A 20803-nucleotide genomic window follows, 5' to 3' on the forward strand; every position below is an offset into this window, starting at 1 on the left:
CTCTTCCCTTCCGAGGCTACGGGAGCTGGCTCGGCCCCCGCACTTACCCGGGCCCGCCCAGTTTTTCAGGCCCGCCCCATCTCCTACTTGAGGCTACTCCCTGTTGCCGCCCGGCTTCCGCAGCGCTGCGTCCTGTCTCCATGGCGACGCGGCGTCCCCGGGCTGCGTGCCACAAAAACGCTCTAGGGGCCGGGCTGGGCCGCCCGCGTTTGGTGTCTGCGCTTCAGCTGTCGGCTCAAGAGGCCCCCCAGCGGGTAAGAGGCTCTGTGTGCTTCCAGAGGCAGCCAGAACTTCAGACAGGGGCCGACCCTGCTGCGCCCTGAATCCTCAGACTTCTCTGCTCATCACAGTTGGGGCCCGAGACGTCGCCCCAGCAGGGAGGACCCGTGCCTGACGCTGGACTCCGTCTTCCCGAGGTAGGTGGGCGCCCTCGGGGCGATGTTGGTGCGGTCGTGACTGGGCGGCTCTGACAGGTGTGCCTAGTCCAGCTTACTGATTGGCACGAGCCCCAGTGAAAACAGCCACGTTCCAATCCAGGGCTTCTGGTCCCGCCACTTTCTGTACTTGCAGCATCTTGTGTTTGTCTTCTGTAAAGTGAAGGGTTCTAACAAGCGGCTCATCCCTAAGCTCTAGCCTGGGTGGAAATGGTCTCGAGACTTCCAGATCTGGTGGACTTCTGACCTGTGCCGCTGTTGCATTAAAATAACGCAGCTCGTACTGATTGATTGGCCCTTAGGAGAACTGGCGAAATCTGTTCTCACTCCACGAGCGCCCTGGAAAGTTGCTGCTTCAAAACAAATCAGACCCTGAAAATGTGTTTTGATTTGTTTCATTCTGATAAAGCTCGGACAGTGATCACCAAATCTAATTTATTTTTTTCCTCGCTAATCAAAGTTGTTTAATTTCCAATCTCTGGAAAAGAATAATAAACACTTGCTAAAAAAAGGAATTTTATTTATTTATTTGAAAAGCAGAGTTTTACAGAGAGAGTGGGAGAGACAGAACTTCCATTGCTGGTTCACATCCCAAGTGGCCTCTTGGGTCAGAGCTGGACCTATCCCAGTCCAGGAGCTTCTTCCAGGTCTTCCGTGAGTACAAAGACCCAATCCTATGGGCCATCTTCCACTTCTTTCCCGGGTACATTAGCAGTGAGGTGGATTGAAGGTGGAGCAGCCCATGAGGGAGGCCTGGGTTGCAGGTGGCAACTTCATCTGCGGTGTCACAGCACTGCTTTTTAAGTATGGCGTCTTCCAGAGCTGAGCTGTACACCGTTGTAGGGATTCTCCTGCACCTGCTCCAGAATGCTAGCACGCACTTCCCAGTCCCAGCACTCAGCCAGCACCCTTGTCTCCCCCTTCTTTCGCCCCAGCCAGCTCCTTGGCTCCCTTGGACTTGGCTTCATTTTTCAGAGTACGTGTTCAGGCCTGACCTTGCTGCACTGTGGACAGTAACACTGGTCATAGCAGCAACAGCAGGAGGAGGAATTGGAGTCTTTGTTACTGGGCTGGGACTTCAGTGTGTTCCTACTGTTATGTATGGCTAGTTATTAAGTTAGCTCCACAAAGTAGGTGGTATCTCTGTCATCATTTACAGGTGAAGAATGGAATCAAAGAGCAGGTAAGAGAATGGCCCATGATCACACAATTTGCTGAGATTTGAACGCAGATGATCTGATTCCAAAGTCTGGGCTCTTTTAAAAATGAATGAAAGTAGCAAGTGGTCATCTAAAGCCATGCAGCAAAATGTCCTTGCATTATATTTCTATTCCCTGCAGTGAGGTCCTGGATAACTGTTTTATGAAAGGCTATGTAGTCTATAGAATCCAGATAAAATCTCGTTGGGACTGCTGGCTGCTAGTTAGTGAACATGTGCCTAGAGCAGGGGCTTCATTGCAGGTTTTACATTCTTTTTTAAGTACTAGGTCTTAAAAATCTGAGCTATGGGCTGATGTTGTGTTGTAACAGGTTAACATGTCACCTACACATCAGATTTTGAGAGGCCACCACTCTGCTTCCGGTCCAGCTCCCTGCTAATACACCCCTTGGGCACACATGGGAGACCTGGATGAAGCTCCTGGCTCTCGGCTTCATTCAACCCCAGCTGTTGTGGCCATCTGGGGAGCAAAGCAACAAATGGAACATCTCTCTGTGTCTCCCACATCTAACTCAGCCTTATAAATCAATAAAAATAAATCATGAAATATATATAGGATGGGCCCATCATGGTGGCCTAGCAGCTAAAGTCCTTGCCTCAGAGCCACAAGGATCCCGTATGGGCACCAGTTCTGATCCTGGCAGCCCTGCTTCCCATCCAGCTCCCTGCTTGTGGCCTGGGAAAGGAGTTGAGCATGGTCTAGGGTCTTGGGACCATGCATTTGTGTGGGAGACCCAGAAGAGGCTCCGGGTTCCTGGCTTCAGATTGGCTCAGCTCTGGTCATTGCAGCCACTTGGGGAGTATCTTCCTGTCTGTATATCTTGCCTTTCCAATAAAAATATTTTTTAAAATATATGTATACATATATACACATAGGATATGTAAAACTTGAACTAGTCACACTTCAGTGCTCAAAAGCTACCATGTTGGAAACACTAGGCTCTGGAAATGTGTACTAGAAACTTGGAAACTGGATCTGGTAAGGAAGGCAGGCAAAGAATGAATAAATTAAATTATGTATTTGACCTCATAGGAGATCCCCAGTTTTCTAAAGGTGACTAGAGTTGATCTGTTCTTTGCACCACTGTCTCCCACTGCAAACACCACCAAAAGCCAGCTACATTCATGAGGCCCTTGACTGGGATTTTTTACTTCACATAAAGGCTAGTTTTCCTTAAGGGCTTGAACTATGTTACATAAAACCTGGCAACTTCTGGAAGTTTCCTAAGTATCAGTACTTGAGGAATTGGGTAGCTTCTCTAATTAATTAATCAATTAGCCACTCTCAGAATGAGTCGGTCTGTCTGCATTGTGGGACAGCCCCTTTTGGCTTCCCTATGCAGTTTTGACCCAGGGTGATGTCCTTCAGGTACAATAGTAGGTGGTTTCTACAGCATCCCTCTTGTGCACCAGGCTATGGGTTAAACATTCTGCCCAGCTTATCCCACTTAATTAATTAATTAATTATTCCTGGAAAGGCAAATATATGAAGAAAAGGAGATACAGAGAGAAAGATCCTCCATCTACTGGTTCACTTCCCAAGTGGCCACAGTGGCCAGGCTAAGCTGATCCAAAGCTTCCTCCAGGTCTCCCACATAGGTGCATAGTCCCAAGGCTTTGGACCATCCTCTACTGCCTTCCCAGACCACAAGTAGGGAGCTGGATGGGAAGTGGAGCAGCCAAGACACAAACTAGCATCCACATGGGTGCATGCAACGTGAGAACCCAGCTACCAGCCACCACATCAGGTCCCCACACTTAGTTTCTGTACTCAGGAAAGCAGGCACCTTTGTGGTTCCCAGCTTTCAGATAGAAGAAAAGGAGCCTTGAGAAGTTAAATAACTTGGACACATCTACCTGGGAAGCAGCAGAACTGTGATGTGAATGCAGTTGTTTGTGTTACTCTCTGCTATGGAGTTTGATCCCTGAAAGGAAAATAATCTGGCTGGACCGAGCAGTGCTGCGTCGCCAGCAAGAGCCGGAATGTACACCATCTCAGGTGCTCCTGTCAGCAGGTGAGAAGGGGGCGTTACGGGTGCTGAGGTCCCACCAAGGTGAAGGGGGAAATGTTGAAATCCATGAAGATCTTGGAATTAGAAGGGAGAGGAGGGCTGTACATTGAGGGGTGATTCTGCAGGTCAGACAACCCACACCCCTGCGGAGGAGAGCGGGCTCCACCGTTATCAGCCACCCTTTGGATAAAGCCCCATTGAATTCATTGTGGCCTTGTTCGCACCTCCCAGCTGTACTGCCCTGGACAATCAGAGTGCAGTCTTTCCTAGGACTTACACAGCTGTTTGCCTGCAAAAATGCCTTGCTTTTCTAAAGGACTAAATGTTGCTCACTCTCCATGCCCCTTAGAGGCATAATCAAATGGAAGACATATTGGTCAGGGTTCCCCAGAAAGCAAATCCTGAAGCAAGTTTCTGCACTTATTTATTCAGGAGTGCAGGTCAGTAGGAAGTAGATGGATTTTTCAAAGGAAAAGCAAAGCTCCGGGGCAAGGATTTGGCACGGTGTTTCAGACACCGTTGTCCCATATTATTATCAGGGTACCTAGATTGGAGTCCCAGTTCTGCATCCTGCTGATGCACACCGCAGGAGGGAACAGGTGATGGCTCAAGTGCTTGGGAGACCAGAATTTGAATCTTATGCCCTCTGACCCAGTCCTAGCTATTGTAAGCATTTAGGGAGTGAACCAGCAGATAGATCTTTCTCATATCATAGCTCTGATCTGTCTATCTCATATACAAAATGAAAATAGGTAAAAATGAAAATAAAAACAGTATAAAATGATAAAGCTCATTTTTAAAAAAGATTTATGTATCTTTATTGGAAAGGCAGATCTACAGAGAGGAGATACAGAGAAATAGATCTTCTGTCCACTGGTTCACTCCCCAAGTGGCTGCAATGGCCAGAACTGAGCCTATCCGCAGCTAGGAGCCTCTTTTGAGTCTCCCACACAGGTGTAGAGTCCCAAGGCTTTGGGCCATCCTCTACTGCTTTCCCAGGCCACATGTAGGGAGTTGGATGGGAAGTGGAGCAGCCAGGACTTGTACTGGTGCCCATATGGGATCCTGGTGCATGTAAGATGAGGATTTAGCCACTAGGCTGTTCTGCTGGGCCGTACTCATTAAAAAAGAAAAAAAAAAAGATTTATTTTATTTCTTTGAAAGGCAGAGTTATAGTGAGGCAGGAAGGGGGAGAGATAGAACTCTTCCAACTACTGATACGCTCCCCAAACAGCACAGCACCCTAGCTGGGCCAGGCCAAAGCCAGGAGCCAGGAGTTTTATCTATGTTTGCCATGTGGATGTAGGAGCCCAGGAACTTGGACAATCCTCTGCTGCTTTCCCAGGGGAATTAGCAGGGAGCTGTATTGGAATTGGAGCAGCCGGGATTCCAACTAGTGTGCATGTGGGTGCACACCATTGCTAAGTGGTAGCTTAATCTCTTATGCCACAATGCTGACCCCCAAACTACTTTTTAAAATTGTTCACAGTTCTGGCCCTGAATTTTGCACTCTAGAAATTTTTGAGGTACATTATGATAAAAATGGCTATTTAAAGTTTGTCTTGGGTTGTGGGATGAGTGTTAGAGTGTGGAATAAATAGATTGTTACTTATACAAAATTTTAGTGTGCCTTCTAAATTTTAAAAAGACTCTTAAGAGTTTTTTTCTATTTACAGTTAGAATAACATTTATCCTAATATATAAAGGGCTAAGTTACAGAAAAATCAAACCTAATTCTTGATAACTTAGGTAAAAACTTAGAGAAAATGTAGTGACTTACAAGTATTGATAAACACATAAGAGAACTTCACCAGATAAGAATTTTTTTTAAGGCTTATTTTCATCTGCTTGAAACACCAAGAGACAGAGACATAAAAACAGGTCTTCCATTCCCTGGTTCACTCCCCATCACCCTCCAATAGCCCTTAGTTGGGCCAGGCTGGAGCCAGAAACACAAATTCCAGCCAGATCTCTCATATGGATAACAGGAAGCCAAGCATCTAAACCATCATCTTCTCCCTCCCAGGAGGCACGAGCAAGAAACTAGATTGGAAGTGGAGAGGTGGGACTTGAACTGGCACTCTGATTGAGAATATGGGTGGGAGTGGCAAGTAGCAGCTTAACCCGGTGTACCACAGTGCCAGGCCCCCTAATTATGTTTTCAATATATCTTTGTGTAAACCAAAGGTTGATTTCTGTGTTTATTGAAATAACATTTGATTTAAAACACTGTACTTTGAAGTATCATGGAACAAAAGTGCCACAGTGTCATTGGCTCACACACACTCTAAAAGTTGTTTTTCATGACACAGTAAACCGAAGCATGGCAGACAGTTTGAGTTACAGTCTGTGTTTTGTACTGTTGAAGGAGAGAGATGATATTGTCACGATGACCCAGGATGAGCATGGTTTCTGGGGTCTGTTCAGTAGGGAAGGGGAGCCCTCAGCCTACTGTTGATCTTACTTGTATCTAAATCAAAAATCCAAGTTAGGGTCCGGCATGGTGGCCTAGTAACTAAACTCCTCACCTTGAACACCCCAGGATCTCATATGGGTGCTGGTTCTAATCCCAGCGGCCCCGCTTCACATCCAGCTCCCTGCCTGTGACCTGGGAAAGCAGTCGAGGACGGCCCAAAGCCTTGGGGAGTGAATCCTCGGATGGAGGATCTTCTCTCAATCTCTCCTCCTCTCTGTAGATCTGACATTGCAATAAAAATAAATAAGTCTTAAAAAAAAAAAGAATACAAGTTATAGAGAACCAAGAGGGTAACCGAAAAGTAGAAGCATATTTGATGCATCAGTTTTTTCTGATAAAATTATTCCTATAGTTATTTTCTGATTTTTTTAAAGATCAATATATTTGAAAGGCAGAGAGGTCTTCCACCCACTAATATATTCCCCATATCCTCCTGAGAGTCGGAGTTGGAACAGGATGAGGTCAGGTCCTAGGAACTCCCTCCAAGAATCCTGGTATAAACTCAAGTACTTGAGTCATCAGCCGCTGCCTCCTAGACATGTAAACAGGAAACTGGATCCTAAGCACTTGGATATGGAATGCTGATATGGTGTCCCAAGCTGCAATTTAACCTTCTGTGCCAAAATGTCTGCCTGACTACAACCGGTTTTAAACTCCAAAGGGAAATGGTTAGGAAAGGAAAGATTAATTGCTCAAGGCTGCAGTGGCTGGGGCTGACCCACACCAAAGGCAGGAGCCCGGAGTTCTATCCAGGTCTCCATGTGGCTGTCAGGGTCTCAAGCACTTGAACCATCTTCTGCTGCTTTCCCAGCTGCTAGCAAGGAGCTGGATCAGAAGCAGAGCAGCCCAAATCAAAGCCTTGCTCTTATATAGGGAATGTGGGCATTGCCAGCTGTGCTGTAGCCTGCTGCACCACACCACCCTTTAGAGATTTGTGCAGCGTTTCATTTTCTTGCAGAAATTATTTAGACAAGACAGATGTTACAACAGTATGAACATTGGAATTAAATTTTTAGGATGCTTTGGGTCTATTTCACAATCATTTGTATAGTTATAAAATAGTATAAAATAGCATTTCAGTCTCATAAATTGAAATAGCTATACCAGGTTATTAATTATTTCCAGGGCCTCACATGAATAAAAGCACCAACGACACTTGTTGGCGAGGTTGCGGGGAAAAGGGAACCCTACTCCACTGCTGGTGGGGCTGCAGGCTGGTACAGCCTCTATGGAAATCAGTATGGAGAATATTAAAACAACTCAAATTCAACATACCGTATGATCCAGCAATAGCACTCCTAGGAATATATCCAGAACACTTGTTCTATGAGAAACCAACATGCACTCCTATGTTCATAGCAGCACAATCAGTAATTGCAAAAACATGGAAACAACCAAAATGCCCATCAACAGAGGATTGGATAAGAAAGCTATGGTTCATCTACTCCATGGAATACTACTCAGCTATTAAAAAAAACAAAATGCAGTTCTTTGTGGCCAAATGGGCCAAACTGGAAACCATAATGCTAAGGGAAATGAGCCAATCCCAAAAGGTTAAATACCACATGTTTGCCTTAATTTAAGATGATATGATGTTATGTATAACATGTTATGTTTTGAATGTTATATGTTGTGTATAAACTAAAATTGAAGTATAGGTGAGGTGGTCACAGAAGGTGGCTGGGAACCCGCATTTACTTTTAACATATTGGTTACTCATTACTATGTCAATTAATTCCATAATGATGTAAATTTTTGCTGATGGTATGTTGGAGCTTTCAATTGACTGGGATGATACTCTGCTGGCTCTGTCATCAGACCAGAGAGGGTATACCTAAGAAGCCGTTGAACTTGACGGGACAATAAGATGCTGGACTCTATGTTTGGTATACGCTTGCAATGGGGAAATCTCAACTGAACTTGAGCTGTGGTTATGCAACAAGGTGGAGGAATCCACCATGGTGGGAGGGTTTGGGGAGAGGTGGGGAGAACCCAAGTATCTATGTAATTGCGTCACATAATACAATGTAATTACTGAAGTTAAATAATAAATAATAAAAAAAAAATAAAAAAAAGAAAAAAAGAAAAAAAGAAAAAAAAAAAAAAGAAAAGGAAAAAAAAAAAAATTATTTCCAGGGCCTCAAGCTGACTTCCTAATGATAATGCCAGTTTTTATTTATGCTTCTATTTTAGGCACCCAAAAATATAGAATGGCAGATTGCTAGAGTTGGATGCAAAGGGTGAGTGATTTTACTATGTTTAGAATGTGCTTGTCCAGAATTTTTTCCCAAACTTTAAAAACATAGGAATGGTTGAATGTGACTGAATGACTTAGCAATCAAAAATTCCTATTATATAGTGTGTATTTGGAAAACCTCTACATATTTACTGATTAGAAATTTGATGGAAACATAACTGTTGATGAAATACTGACGATTCTTTCCCTTATGTTTCAGGTGAAGAGAGATTGAAGCAGGGGAAGCAATGTCAGAGTAAGAGGATGTCTTTGAGCAGCTGATCCATCACATACCTTTTAAGCAATTAGAGCTTGATAATGCAACCATTTGTCACCCAATTAAACTTGAAAGGCCAGAAATGCATGGATTAGCACTGTAGCTTTGGCTTCAGTCAAGGCAGTTATTACATAGAAGGACATTTAAAATGAAAAATGAATTCTGATCAAAACGTAGAGGCACAGATAACACCAACTTCTCCTTTTAACGCATGAACACCACATTCTCTATATTTTACTTACATAATGATTTTCATTGCTCATTCCCATTTGGTTTTTCTCTCTTTAAGTGGATATTTGCTTTAAAATTAAGCAAAACCTTTTTTTTTTTAAGATTTATTCATTTTATTACAGCCAGATATACACAGAGCAGGAGAGACAGAGAGGAAGATCTTCCATCTGATGATTCACTCCCCAAGTGAGCCGCAACGGGCCGATGCGCGCCAATCCGATGCCGGGAACCAGGAACCTCTTCCGGGTCTCCCACGCGGGTGCAGTATCCCAATGCATTGGGCCGTCCTCGACTGCTTTCCCAGGCCACAAGCAGGGAGCTGGATGGGAAGTGGAGCTGCCGGGATTAGAACCGGCGCCCATATGGGATCCCGGGCGCGTTCAAGGCGAGGACTTTAGCTGCTAGGCCACGCCGCTGGGCCCAAAAACCTTTTGTTTAACATGAAGTACTTATGCTAAATAAAAAAAATAATAATCTAGTTGAAGAAACTGATGTTAAAAAAATATCACAGTGCTAGGGCAGGCATTGTAGTGCAGTGGCTGAGCTGCCTGCATCTCCTGTCAGAGCCTCAGAGTCCCTGCTGCCTCTGCTTCCCATCCAGCTTCTGCTAATGAGCACCCTGGAAGGTGCAACAGGAGATGGATGGCTCAGGATCCTAGGTCCTTGGCACCCCTGTGCACGAGCCAGCCTGAGTCCTGCCCAGCCCAGACCCAACTCTCATGGACATCTGGGGAATGTAAGATTCTCTCTCCTTCTCTCTGCCTTTCAAATATAAACAAGTAGGCAAATCTTCAACATTTTAAAAAACATTGAGGAAAAAACCCCTGTAAGCATTGTTTCAATGAGAGTACAATGTCACATTTGTAAATAGGTAGCTTCATTACCTTCTGTGTTCAAGGCATTGACTCTGATAAGTCTTATTCTTCAGAGCCCTTTCTAATATGCTCATCTCTTACCTTCTGATAAAAAATGCCATCCTGTGAAAAATTACTGTTTGAAGGCTGGTCATAAGATGCTGTCATTCATAGAACCTATTGGCACATTGACAAGTACCATGCCAATGAGATTCTTCTAGTCAAATTCTTACTATTTGGGTTTATTTTGAACATCATTGTCTGAAAAAATTGTGCCTTATAAGGCTGATATGTTAATTTTCATATTCAAAGCTAAAGCTGCCCACCTTGACCTTTGTTGTAAATCATAGGTATTTATGTGTTATAAAAACATAACACATACTTTTAAGCACAAAGTAATGTAGAACACATCATTGGCAGAGGAACAGTGTGTATCTCCATTTAAAGGTATAGCCAATGAGGAAAAAATGCCTTTAGTTACCTCAATCTAATCTACTCACAATTAAATAATTATCCTATTTCATAATTGAAAACAAGTTTAAAATGCCAAGAAATGTCTAGTTGTTTCTAAGAGAAATGAGATATAATTTTCAGTAAAAATAGCAGGAGAAGTTAACAGGTCCTGGGTGACAATATTGTAACTATGAGACCTGGTGTCCACAGACCAGCAGTTGGAAAATCTCTCCCCCTGTCTCTCCTCTCCGTAAATCTGATCTGTCTTCCCAACAAGAATAAATAAAAAATAAAAATTGGAGCTGGGGAAGAGGGTAATCTCTAAACCCCTGGAATAAATCAGTTGCAGACTGGGCCAAAGAGGACAAGTCTAGTGATTGCTTGTTCCTTAGATCTCATTAATAATTGCAGCTGCCTGTGAAACTACACTACTTTTTGCAAGGGTAAGAACGATTGTGTTCTCTATAATTCCCTTGCACAGAAGAGCAAGGCAGCGTGTCAGCTTACGTGTCTTACCCAGAGTTGGAGGTCAACTGGGCCAGGCCGGGAAAATTATATAGGATATAGTTAAACTCCTGGAATGTCTTCTGCTGAGAAAAGGAATGCTGCTATGTCAGTGGGTTCATTTTCTGGGTGTGATTTCCCATCCACTCCATTGCTAACTGGCAAGTGGGGTTTGCCCAAAGGTCTATCCTGAGTTAGAGAAAACTGGAAGCTTGCTGAATCTTTTCCTCAGGAGTGTGGATTCCAGTGTAAACCAGGTGTTTCAAACATCTATGAACACACAACCCACCTTTATCATTTCCATGTTGCCTCACAAATCCTATGTAGGAAAGATTTTGTCTACTAAACAAATACTGTTTTTTGCTTTAAATAAAAGATTTATTTATTCTTGTTGGAAAGACAGATCAGATTTATAGAGAGGAGAGACAGAGAGAAAGACCTTCCATCTGCTGGTTCACTCCCCAAGTGGCCACAACAGCTGGAGCTGACCCATTCCATAGCCAGAAGCCAGGAGCCTCTTCCAGGTCTCCCACATAGGTGCAGGGTCCCAAGGCTTTGGGCCGTCCTCGACTGCTTTCCCAGGCCACAAGCAGGGAGCTGGATGGGAAGTGGGGCCGCTGGGACAGGAAGTGGCTTCCTTAGGGATCACAGCACTGGCAAGGTAAGGATTTAGCCATTGGACCATCATGCCAGGCCCCACAAATACTGTTTTTAATGACAAATTATTTTCAGCAGTAAAAGTAAAAATATTTTTAATTCTAGGTGAAGTTTTCTAGGTCTGGAGTCTTGGATTTGTTGAGTTTTGATGTTGTTTGTTTTAAGAAACAGAGAGCTCTGCTGTGCTAATTCATCTTCCATGCCCTTACAGTAGTTGTGACGGGGCTGAAGCCAGGAGCTGGGAACCCAGTGTGAGCCTCTCATTGTGCCATAGGCATCCTAGGGTCTGCGTTGGCAGGAAGCTGAGATCAGGAGCAGAGCCGGCAGAGGGCGGAGATGCTCAAGTGGCCTCTTAGCCACCAGGTTACCCAGACCTGTTGCTTTTTGGTCAGGTTTTCAAAGCCGCCAGTGTTAAGAGGGGAAACAAACCTAATCCAAAGCAGTCAACTTTTGCACTGAGCATGAAAAAAAACTCCATCTTAACAGGTTTTTAAAATGTGCATATTTGTATGATTTATCAGCTTTTTCAAAATGAATAATAAGTTTTTTTTTTTTCACATTTTAAGTAAACACCTCTTTGGATGCAAACCAAGATTGACAAAAAAATGTTACAGTTCACCAAGCCAGGTCTCTCCGAGCGTAGCTAAGACATTCTCAGAAAAGTAAGTTTGGATTTAATTTTATTTGTACACCCATGTTTGACAAACATGAATCATTGTTTTTAAAGTTATTTTTTATTTTTAATATCATTTATGTAATTGATAGGGATGTATGTCCATGTAGGCCTCTAATGAGGGTGAGGAGAGTGGAGTTGTGAGGGAAGGCAGGTAGGATCAATGTTTCCATTTTTTTCTCTTCATCCTGACCTAGAGGGGAAAGGCAGCATTCCCTGCTGTCAAACCACATCAGCACCCATATGTGAATGATCCTAAGGAAAAGTTTAAAACTATTCATTCTAATAGAAGTTTGGGAACATTTTTCAAATATGCCCCAAGCTCCCCAAATACTAAGAAAATATCCTAAAACCTAGATTTATCCAGTCTCTAGCATAAGTAAGTTCCAATGAACTAGCTAACATGACCTGACTAAATCTATAATTTTGGTAAATGCTAAATTAAATATCTTGCATTTCCAGGGGACATTATTATATAGTCTAAGATGTGAGTTTTTCTTGATTGTTGTTGTATTTCACTTGAAAGCTAATGAAAACAGGGCCCGACGTGATAGCGTAGTGGTTAAAGTCCTCGCCTTACATGCCCAGGATCCCATATGTGTGCCAGTCCTAATCCTGGCAGCCCCGCTTCATCCGGCTCCCTGCTGTGGCCTGGGAAAGCAGTCAAGGACAGCCCAAAGCCTTGGGACCCTGCACCTGTGTGGGAGACCAGGAAGAAGCTCCTGGCTCCTGGCTTTGGAATGGCTCAGCTCCAGCCGTTGTGGCCACTTGGGGAGTGAATCAGCAGAAGAAAGATCTTCCTCTCTGTCTCTCCTCCTCTCTGTATATTCACCTTTCCAATAAAAATAAATAAATCTTAAAAAAAAAGCTAATGAAAACAAATCCTTTAGAGTAGACTATTTCTGTTTTTCCTGTAAGTAGAGGCCTTATTGCCATAAATGGCATCTATTTGTCAAATGGAAGCTAGGAGATTTAAGTTGAAGAGAAAGTCTAACTTGGAAACTCTGATTCCTTGGAACTTATGTATAAGATTAACTATAAAAAGGAAGCAAATGGGGATTTTTTTTTTCTTGTTAAAATCATGGTTTGGAAACCACCACTGAGGCACAGCAAGTTAAGCCACAGCCTGCAGTGCCGGCATCCCATATGTGCACTGGTTCAAGTACCAGCTACTTAGCTTTTGATCCTGCTTCCTACCGGTGTGCCAGGGAGGCAGTGAAGGATGGCCAGAGTGATTGGGCCCTGCCACCCATGTGGTCAACCTGAATGATGCTCCTGGCTTTGGCCCTATTCACCCCAGGCCAAAGCAGTCTATCTGGGGAGTGAACCAGTGGATGGAAAATCTCTCTCTCTCTGTAACTGTCTTTCAAATAAATATTTAAAATAAATCCTGATTTGTCAAGTCTCATATAGATTTTTTTTTTTTGCCTGCCTACTGCTCCCACGTAATAGTATTTCGTTTATCTGCAGACCATTGAGTATGTTGGCTAACCCCTTGTGTATGTCACTGAGGTTTTGAAAAGCTTTTCCAAATATGCACATACCTGGCATTGTGCTAGCTGAATTCCCTACTGTAAGGAGGCAGCACAGTAAATATAGAAATATGTTAAGTGCTGTGTCTCACAGACATTAGAACACACTTTTTCATACTTCCATATCTTACAATTGATGTCCTTTTGTATTTGACAGTTTTTTTTTTAGTGGTGCATAAAATAATGGTATGCATTATGGTGAACTGATGACATCGTAGATTCAATAAAATACTGTAATTCGGGGTTGACCAGCACCCAAGCCGCTTCACCTGGGTTCCGTATTAGAGCGTATACCTTCTACTCGTCACTTGTGTGATGACCTTCTGTGTAACAGGAATCTCGCCCTGCAGGAAGTTTAGTACTTGGGTGATTTCTCAGCCTCTTGTCTTGCTTCATAGATGTGTTCCTTCAGAGCTGGCAAAGCAGAGGCGCAAAAACCAGAACACATGTAAACCACCTTCATGGTATATTTTGTATTTCCAGAATTTTGCTTTAGTTGATTCCATTTCCTCCTGTCATGTTAAGAACTGAGTAAGCTAACCACCTATTTGCTAAGTTGGGAGAATGCCACTAGCTTAACTTCTAATATTCTGGATTCATAATCCAGTGGGGAGAAGGGAAGAGCCACTGTAGAACCACTGTAACTTCCGGGATGTGGGAAGGGGAAATCTAGTACTTTATACCTTGTTACATGTTTTCCATGCAAACTCGAGACTGAATTTAAAAAAATTCCAAAGGAAGCATGCTGGAAGAGCCTCAAGTCTTCCAAAGAGGAGGCGTGGCCCTGTTTTTGGCACAAGCGTGAGTCCCTGTCTTTGGGAACGCAGTGTACCACACAGGAAGTCCGTGTCTCAGTGAATTGTGTGTTGACATAGGTTGAAAACTAAAAGAGAAAGTCAACCCTGTTGAAGTTTAGCTCCTTAAGGCAGGTGGCTATTTTAGGAGCTAGTGTTTAACAGTGTGTCAGCATCTGTATCAGAGCGCTTGTTGTAGTCCCAGCATTTCCACTTCCAATCCAGTTCCCTGCTAATGCACCTGGGAAAATAGCGGAGGATGAACCAAGTGCCTAGGCCCCTGTCACCCACATGGGAGATATAAATGGAATTCTAGGCTCCGTTTGTATCTGGCACAGTTGCAGCCATTTGAGGAGTAAACTACCAGATGGAAGAGTGTGTGTGTGTGTGTGTGTGTGTGTGTGTGTGTGCTCATGCGTATCCCTTTCTGTCACTCTGCCTTTAAAAAAGAAAAAGTTGAAAGGCTGGGGCGGGTGCCATGGCAAAGTAGGCTAAGTTTCCAGTTGTGGTGCTGGCATCCCTTATGGGTGCTGGTTCATGGTCCAGCTGCTCCACTTCCCATCCAGCTCCCTGCTAATGGCCTAGGGAAGCAGCAGAAGAGGGCTCATGTCCTTGGGCCCTGTATCCACGTGGGAGCTGCAGGCTCCTGGCTTTGGATCAGCTCATCTCCAGCCATTGCAGCTATTTGAGGAGTGAACCAGCAGATAGAAGACCTTTCTCTCTTTGCTTCTCTCTGTAACTCTACATTTCAAACAAAAAAGTAAATTTTCTTTAAAAAGGCTATTTTAAATTATGACTAAGGGTTAATATTAGTGTTGGAGCAATGGCAGCAATCCACTCAGACTTTAAAAAGCTCTACTAATTTCCTTAGTTTTTTCCATCATATCAGAGTGATGTGCTAAGGGTATTTGTATCACTGATTGCTTAAATGCTGTGTATTAAAGAACTCTGAAAAGACGTTAAGAGTGATGTACAACAAATATCAAGTAGAAATAAAATTTTAATCACAAGTTGTTTCTAATGTTGAGGTATTCAATTGTATATTTATATGAAAAGTAACATTTATGTTTATGAACCCATAGAAACCATTGAAAAGAATCTTAACCTAAAGGAAATATTTTTTATTATTATACTATACTCATTCTTAGGAAAGAAGTTTCTTCCAGGAACACTGGTAATAAAGTCTCCTTAAAGCATACCGGAAATAGAGGAACTTCAAAGGGTATTGAAAATAAAGACATCTTAACAAATCTTCGGTCTGACCTGTGGTCATCTTCCTTGTTAAAAACCAGCACAGGTAATAACATTTGTTTCAGGACCTGAGTGGCTGTGGCTTTTAGTTCAGCCTCCTTCTCTGGAGCCTTTGGGAGCTGTCAGCTCCAACTCTGGAGCAAGTAAGGGAATCAGTAATTTTTAAAATCACATCCTGAATGGTTCTAATACACAGTTGGGTGTAGGATCATTCCATAAGATGGTAATGACAGGGTGTTCAATCCTAGAATGAATTAAAACACTTGTGAAAGCATTAACCAATTCCAAAGCCAGGATGCCAGGTGATGGTGTAGAAGCTATAGGTGAAATAGTAAATTAAAAAATGCCTGCTGCTACAAATTCATATTCTAGTAAAAGAAATCAACTGTTTGAAATAAACATGGGCCAGATGTTTGGTGTAGTGGGTAAGTTGTCAGTTGGGATACCCATACCCATATCTGAGTGCCTGTGTTTGAGTCCTGGCTCTGCTTCCCATCTAGTTTCCCGTCAATCATGCACACCGTCTGAGAGGCAGTAAGCAATGGCTCAATCCTTGAGTCCCTGCCACCCACATGGGAGAGCTGGATTGAGTTCCAGGTCCCTTGCTTTGGCTTGACCCAGCCATGGCTGTTGTGATCATCTGAGAAATGAACCAGCAAATAGAATTTACCTCTGTCTCTCTCTCCCTCCCTCTCCCTCCCTCTATACCTTTCAAACAAATACATTTTAAAAATTTAAAAGCAAGCTAAAAAAAAATTTAAAGCAAACCAAGTTCAGACTGTGATAGGTAAGTAAATAGCACCTTTAGGGAGGGCTATTTAGATCTAGGCTTTAGGATATTTTTCTCATGTGGTTCATTATAAATTGAAATGAGGGAGTTCCAGTGACATCACAGGATGTCCTTGGTTCTTTATTATGACTTTCCTCTTGTGACATCAGTATGGTGATTTGGTGCAGAGGCTGAGTGCAGACTGGAAGTTTAGGGTGAGCCATGGAGACGGTAAACGAAATAGATGCAGGTAGATGAATGGCCTGAATACCCCAGGCATCACTCCTCGGGAGGACTTGGTATATCCCTTTTCAGGATAGCATGTTGAATAGAATTAATAATTTTCACTTTCTCAGTCTCTGTCTCTCCTCACTTGACCTGCTTTCTTAGCTTTGTCTTCTCTCTCGGTTTGTGTTTTCTTGGCAGTGTTTTCTCTGGAACTCTCCTGGATTTCCTTGCTCTTTTCTTTCCAGCACAAGCCTGGGTGCATTATTTAGACGAGCTCACTGCCACCCTCTCACCAAGGAGGTCATCTCTCAGGACTCCTTGGGCACTCACAACATTAGAGGAAAGGGGCAGGCGTAATTAGTTCAGTTCAAAACTGTGAAAGATTTTCCTGAGACCAGAGGAGCTAACAGGCTCACTCAAAGTATTTTCCAAGGAGGATTTTAGAACTAGTAATTCTTAAACATTTAATGGTTTATATATTTATGTGTGTTTATATGTATAAACTGTATACATAGTATTACATATATTTACATGTGTATTAGAAAAACAGTACAAAATGTAATAGGGTGGGCATCTGGCACTGCAGTTAAGACACCCTTTGACATACCTGCATCCTATTTTGGAGTGTCTGCATTCCAGTTCAAGCTCCATTTCTGATTCTAGCTTCTTGGTAGTGTACACCTTGGGAAGTAACAGGTGATGATGTCTTAAGTACTTAGGTCCCCACCACGTACATGGGAAAACAGACTGAGTTCCAGGTTCCAAGCTTTTGCTTTGTGCTTAGTTGTTGTTAGCTGTTGTTGAGGGGTGAGTGAGTGAATGGAAGATCTCTCTCTGTGTATGACTGTCATTCAAATAAATAAATATGAAAAAGACATAATCTGGATTCAAACTGATTCCCAGATCTAGTACTTACCAGCTTTGTGAAGTTGGGCAAATTACTGAACTTTTCTGTCCTTTCATTTCTTCTTCTGTAAATGGGAATAAAAGTAGCGCATACATTAGTAGGATATAGAGAGAACGAAGTGAGCTAAGGATGATGACGTAACTTTGTTATGTAGAATTGATCACTTGTAGACTCTAATATAATGGGGTTAAGCAGAATCTAATTTCTCAGCTTTTCAATACACATTGACTAAGTTAGGCATATTCTGTTTTAGGTGAAGGGGGCAAAGATGCAGTTGTCGCAAAGCAGGAGAAAAGTGGTGAATTCTGCATGCAGGATGTTGATGACAAGCTTTCAGAATCAACAGATGATAATGGTGAAGAAGACAATGATGACGACAGTAACCCTAAAAGGAATATCCGTGCCCCGTTAGAGTTAATGGCAGAAGTAAGTTTTTCTTGTAATATGAGAAGCTTAAGTAACTAATATGGAACCTTAAATTTAGGTTTAAGTGTTAGTGAGATCTTTGCCCGATTACAGATGCTTACCTGGATGCTAATCTCTCCTACCACTTTGAGCAGGTTAGAGGGTCAAGAAGATTCTGATGTGACAAGCTTTCTATGAGGGGAGAGGCAGTGTTAAGAGACGTTTGGGTATACAGCTGAGCAAAGACTGTGTCAAGGAATGGTTCCCACATATGTGGCACCATGCCGGTTGCTGCAGGTAGAAATGAGAAAGGCAGGTCCTTGCCTTTCAGAGCAGGAAAATGGATCAACAACAAGTTGCAATGTGTGCTAGTGAAAGCATTAAGTGATGTGGGAACACAGAGACCTAGGGAACGGACTTGTAGAGGGAGAGATGTGTGTGGAGTCTAAGGAACTTGCAGGAAGACAGGAGGATAGGAATTCTAGTAAACAAAAGAAGGTTTTCCTGGGATAGGAGACAAAATGCGTAAATCCACTGATGCTTGGAATCTCACACTGTGAAATTGTCAACATCTGCTGATGCGTCTATGGAAAACAAAACAATTTTGCATCACTTATTATGTCACAGCCTACCTTTAAAGTCTTACACAACTTAAGTACATCATAAGAACTTCAAAACCACTTGTTCTCATTTCTCCTCATACCTTGTTTTGTTGTCATTCATTTCATTGCTACTTTATGCTGTAAGACCCGTTGTACATTGCATTATTTTCATTTTGGATGGTCAAATATCTATTCAAGAGATTTTTAATCTCTTAGAAAATCTTTTTATCAGTAAAAAGAAAATGACAGGTAGAAATTTGGATCTACACAAAGTGATGAAATAGCATATATCTTGGTAAGTTAAAAGGATTTCTTTTATTTATTAAGATTCTTGGAGCTGTAGACATTTAGACTCTAGCAGGTTTGGAAAACGTGTTCAATCCAATACTTTTCTTGACTTCTCTCCTTCCCTTCATCTGAGCTGTAATTGTGTATGTGCTAGACTATCCAGTAATGTCCCAAAGGTCGCAAAGGTGCCATTTTTAAAATAGCAGTCTCTATATATTTCATTTTAGATCATTGCTATTGCTTTGTCTTCCAGCTCATGACCTTTGCAGGGTAAGTTGCTGTCATTCTCATCCTGCATTGTGTGTTATTCCAGGTTGGCATCTCCACAAGTTCTGGTTCTTTTCATTCATTATTATGTTCATATTGACCTCTGGTTTTGATCAGGAGATGAATTTTTGTAGCAGCTTTTGAACACACTTGACTGGCAGTTCTAGGTTAGTTTCTGTTTAATGAAGTTGCTTACTGCTTATGAATCTTATTTTCCTGCTTCTGTCCTTGCTAGTAACTTTTTTTTTACATAATCTTAGGTACTGTACATTTTGTGTTCTGAGCACGCAAATTTTTTTGTCAATCCTCCTTTTATGATGTTGGACTTTGTTTTGAGATGCAGCTGTTAGTCGGGTGCAGGTTTTTCGTTGTTAGGGAAGCCTTTGTAGAGCAGGGACGTGACAGTGCCCTTAGCATCTTTGCCAGTTCTCTGTGTATTTCAGCCCTCCACTCTGGCTGGTAAGAACATGAACCTGTTTTCAGAGCTACCTGCTCATGATGGTAATTCCTTTTCCATTCTCTGAGAATGTCTCCACACTTGTTTGTAGATTGGTACCAGAGAACTGCCTGTGCAGATGGTCGGAGCTCTGTCTCTGGGAAGCCCACTCTTCCCTTGGAAATTACAATCTCTCCAGCTCCTGTGAGGTCCAGACCCTGTTATTTGGACTCTGAGTGATCACCCGTCTCTGGGTTCCTTTTTCTCATGCTGGTGCTTGGAAACTGCCTTCATGAATAAGCTAGAGCAACTGGAGGATCTACTTGGTTTCTCGTCTTTCAGACACATCATTATCCTGTGAGGTTTGTTGTCAAGGTTCCTGAAAAGTGTTGCTTCATAGATTTTTGTTCAGTTTTATGGTTGTTTAGGGGAGGAGAGCAGACCTCATCCCTGTTACCTCATTTTTAGATTCCTCAACTAGATTTTAGCACGAAGAGGAAGAATCCATGCATCTGAAATGCTAACCCTGAAATCATCAGATACTACATATTCCTCCTGGAATAAGGCACGGACAGGAAACCTTGAACCTTCCCTAATTTGTAAGGTGGTTCTAAGGAGTAAGAACACGCAGTGGCACCGAGGGTTAGATGTCACTTCTCTTCCTCTTGGCCAGATCTAAATCGTTCATGCGCTGTACAACATTCCAAGACTACCGCTACCAGGAAGCATTTATCTGAAGTTGTTGATTTGCTTTTATTTTCTTCTTCCTTTTAAATATTCAGTTACAACAGTGATATATTCATTCATTTTTATGTAAAATCCAAATGGTATGAGATTATTTCTTTTCACATACCTTGTGTTATATCGAAGCATAAAATCTTTTTTTTTTTTCCAAAATACATTGCTTGGGCCCGGCGCGATAGCATAGTGCTTAAAGTCCTTGCCTTGCATGTGCCATGATCCCATGTAGATGCCGGTTCTAATCCCAGCAGCCCCACTTCCCATCCAGCTCCCTGCTTGTGGCCTGGGAAAGCAGTCAAGGACAGCCCAAAGCCTTGGGACCCTGTACCCATGTGGGAGACCCAGAAGAAGCTGCTTGCTTCTGACTTTGGATCAGCTCAACTCCAGCCATCATTGCCACTTGAGGAGTGAACCAGCGCATGGAAGATCTTCCTCTCTGTCTCTCCTCTTCTCTGTAATCTGCCTTTCCAATAAAAATAAATAAATCTTTTTTAAAAAAAATACATTCCTTTAAATTTTCCCAGCTTTTCGTTGTGAAGTTTTTCAAACTGATAGAT

The 20803-nt window shown here is 42.6% G+C and overlaps 1 protein-coding gene across 3 annotated transcripts in view; it reads left to right on the forward strand.

The window, feature by feature from the left end:
- The first annotated feature begins 207 nt into the window (after positions 1-207).
- ERICH2 (glutamate rich 2) overlaps positions 208-20803 on the forward strand; it is a 32587-nt gene continuing 11991 nt past the window's right edge. Inside the window, exons 1-6 of one of the 3 annotated variants that reach the window (XM_058664217.1) lie at positions 208-416; positions 8335-8381; positions 8598-8633; positions 11920-12015; positions 15501-15649; positions 17761-17933. In XM_058664217.1, the coding sequence (XP_058520200.1) occupies positions 8626-8633; positions 11920-12015; positions 15501-15649; positions 17761-17933 (426 nt within the window). In that variant the 5' untranslated portion in view covers positions 208-416; positions 8335-8381; positions 8598-8625. Of the gene's footprint in view, positions 417-8334; positions 8382-8597; positions 8634-11919; positions 12016-15500; positions 15650-16527; positions 16623-17760; positions 17934-20803 lie in introns of those variants that run through there. The other 2 variants (XM_058664218.1, XM_004577313.3) reach the window with 2 other exon arrangements.

This window comes from Ochotona princeps, chromosome 5, assembly GCF_030435755.1.
Source record: "Ochotona princeps isolate mOchPri1 chromosome 5, mOchPri1.hap1, whole genome shotgun sequence".
In the NCBI taxonomy this organism is placed as follows: domain Eukaryota; kingdom Metazoa; phylum Chordata; class Mammalia; order Lagomorpha; family Ochotonidae; genus Ochotona; species Ochotona princeps.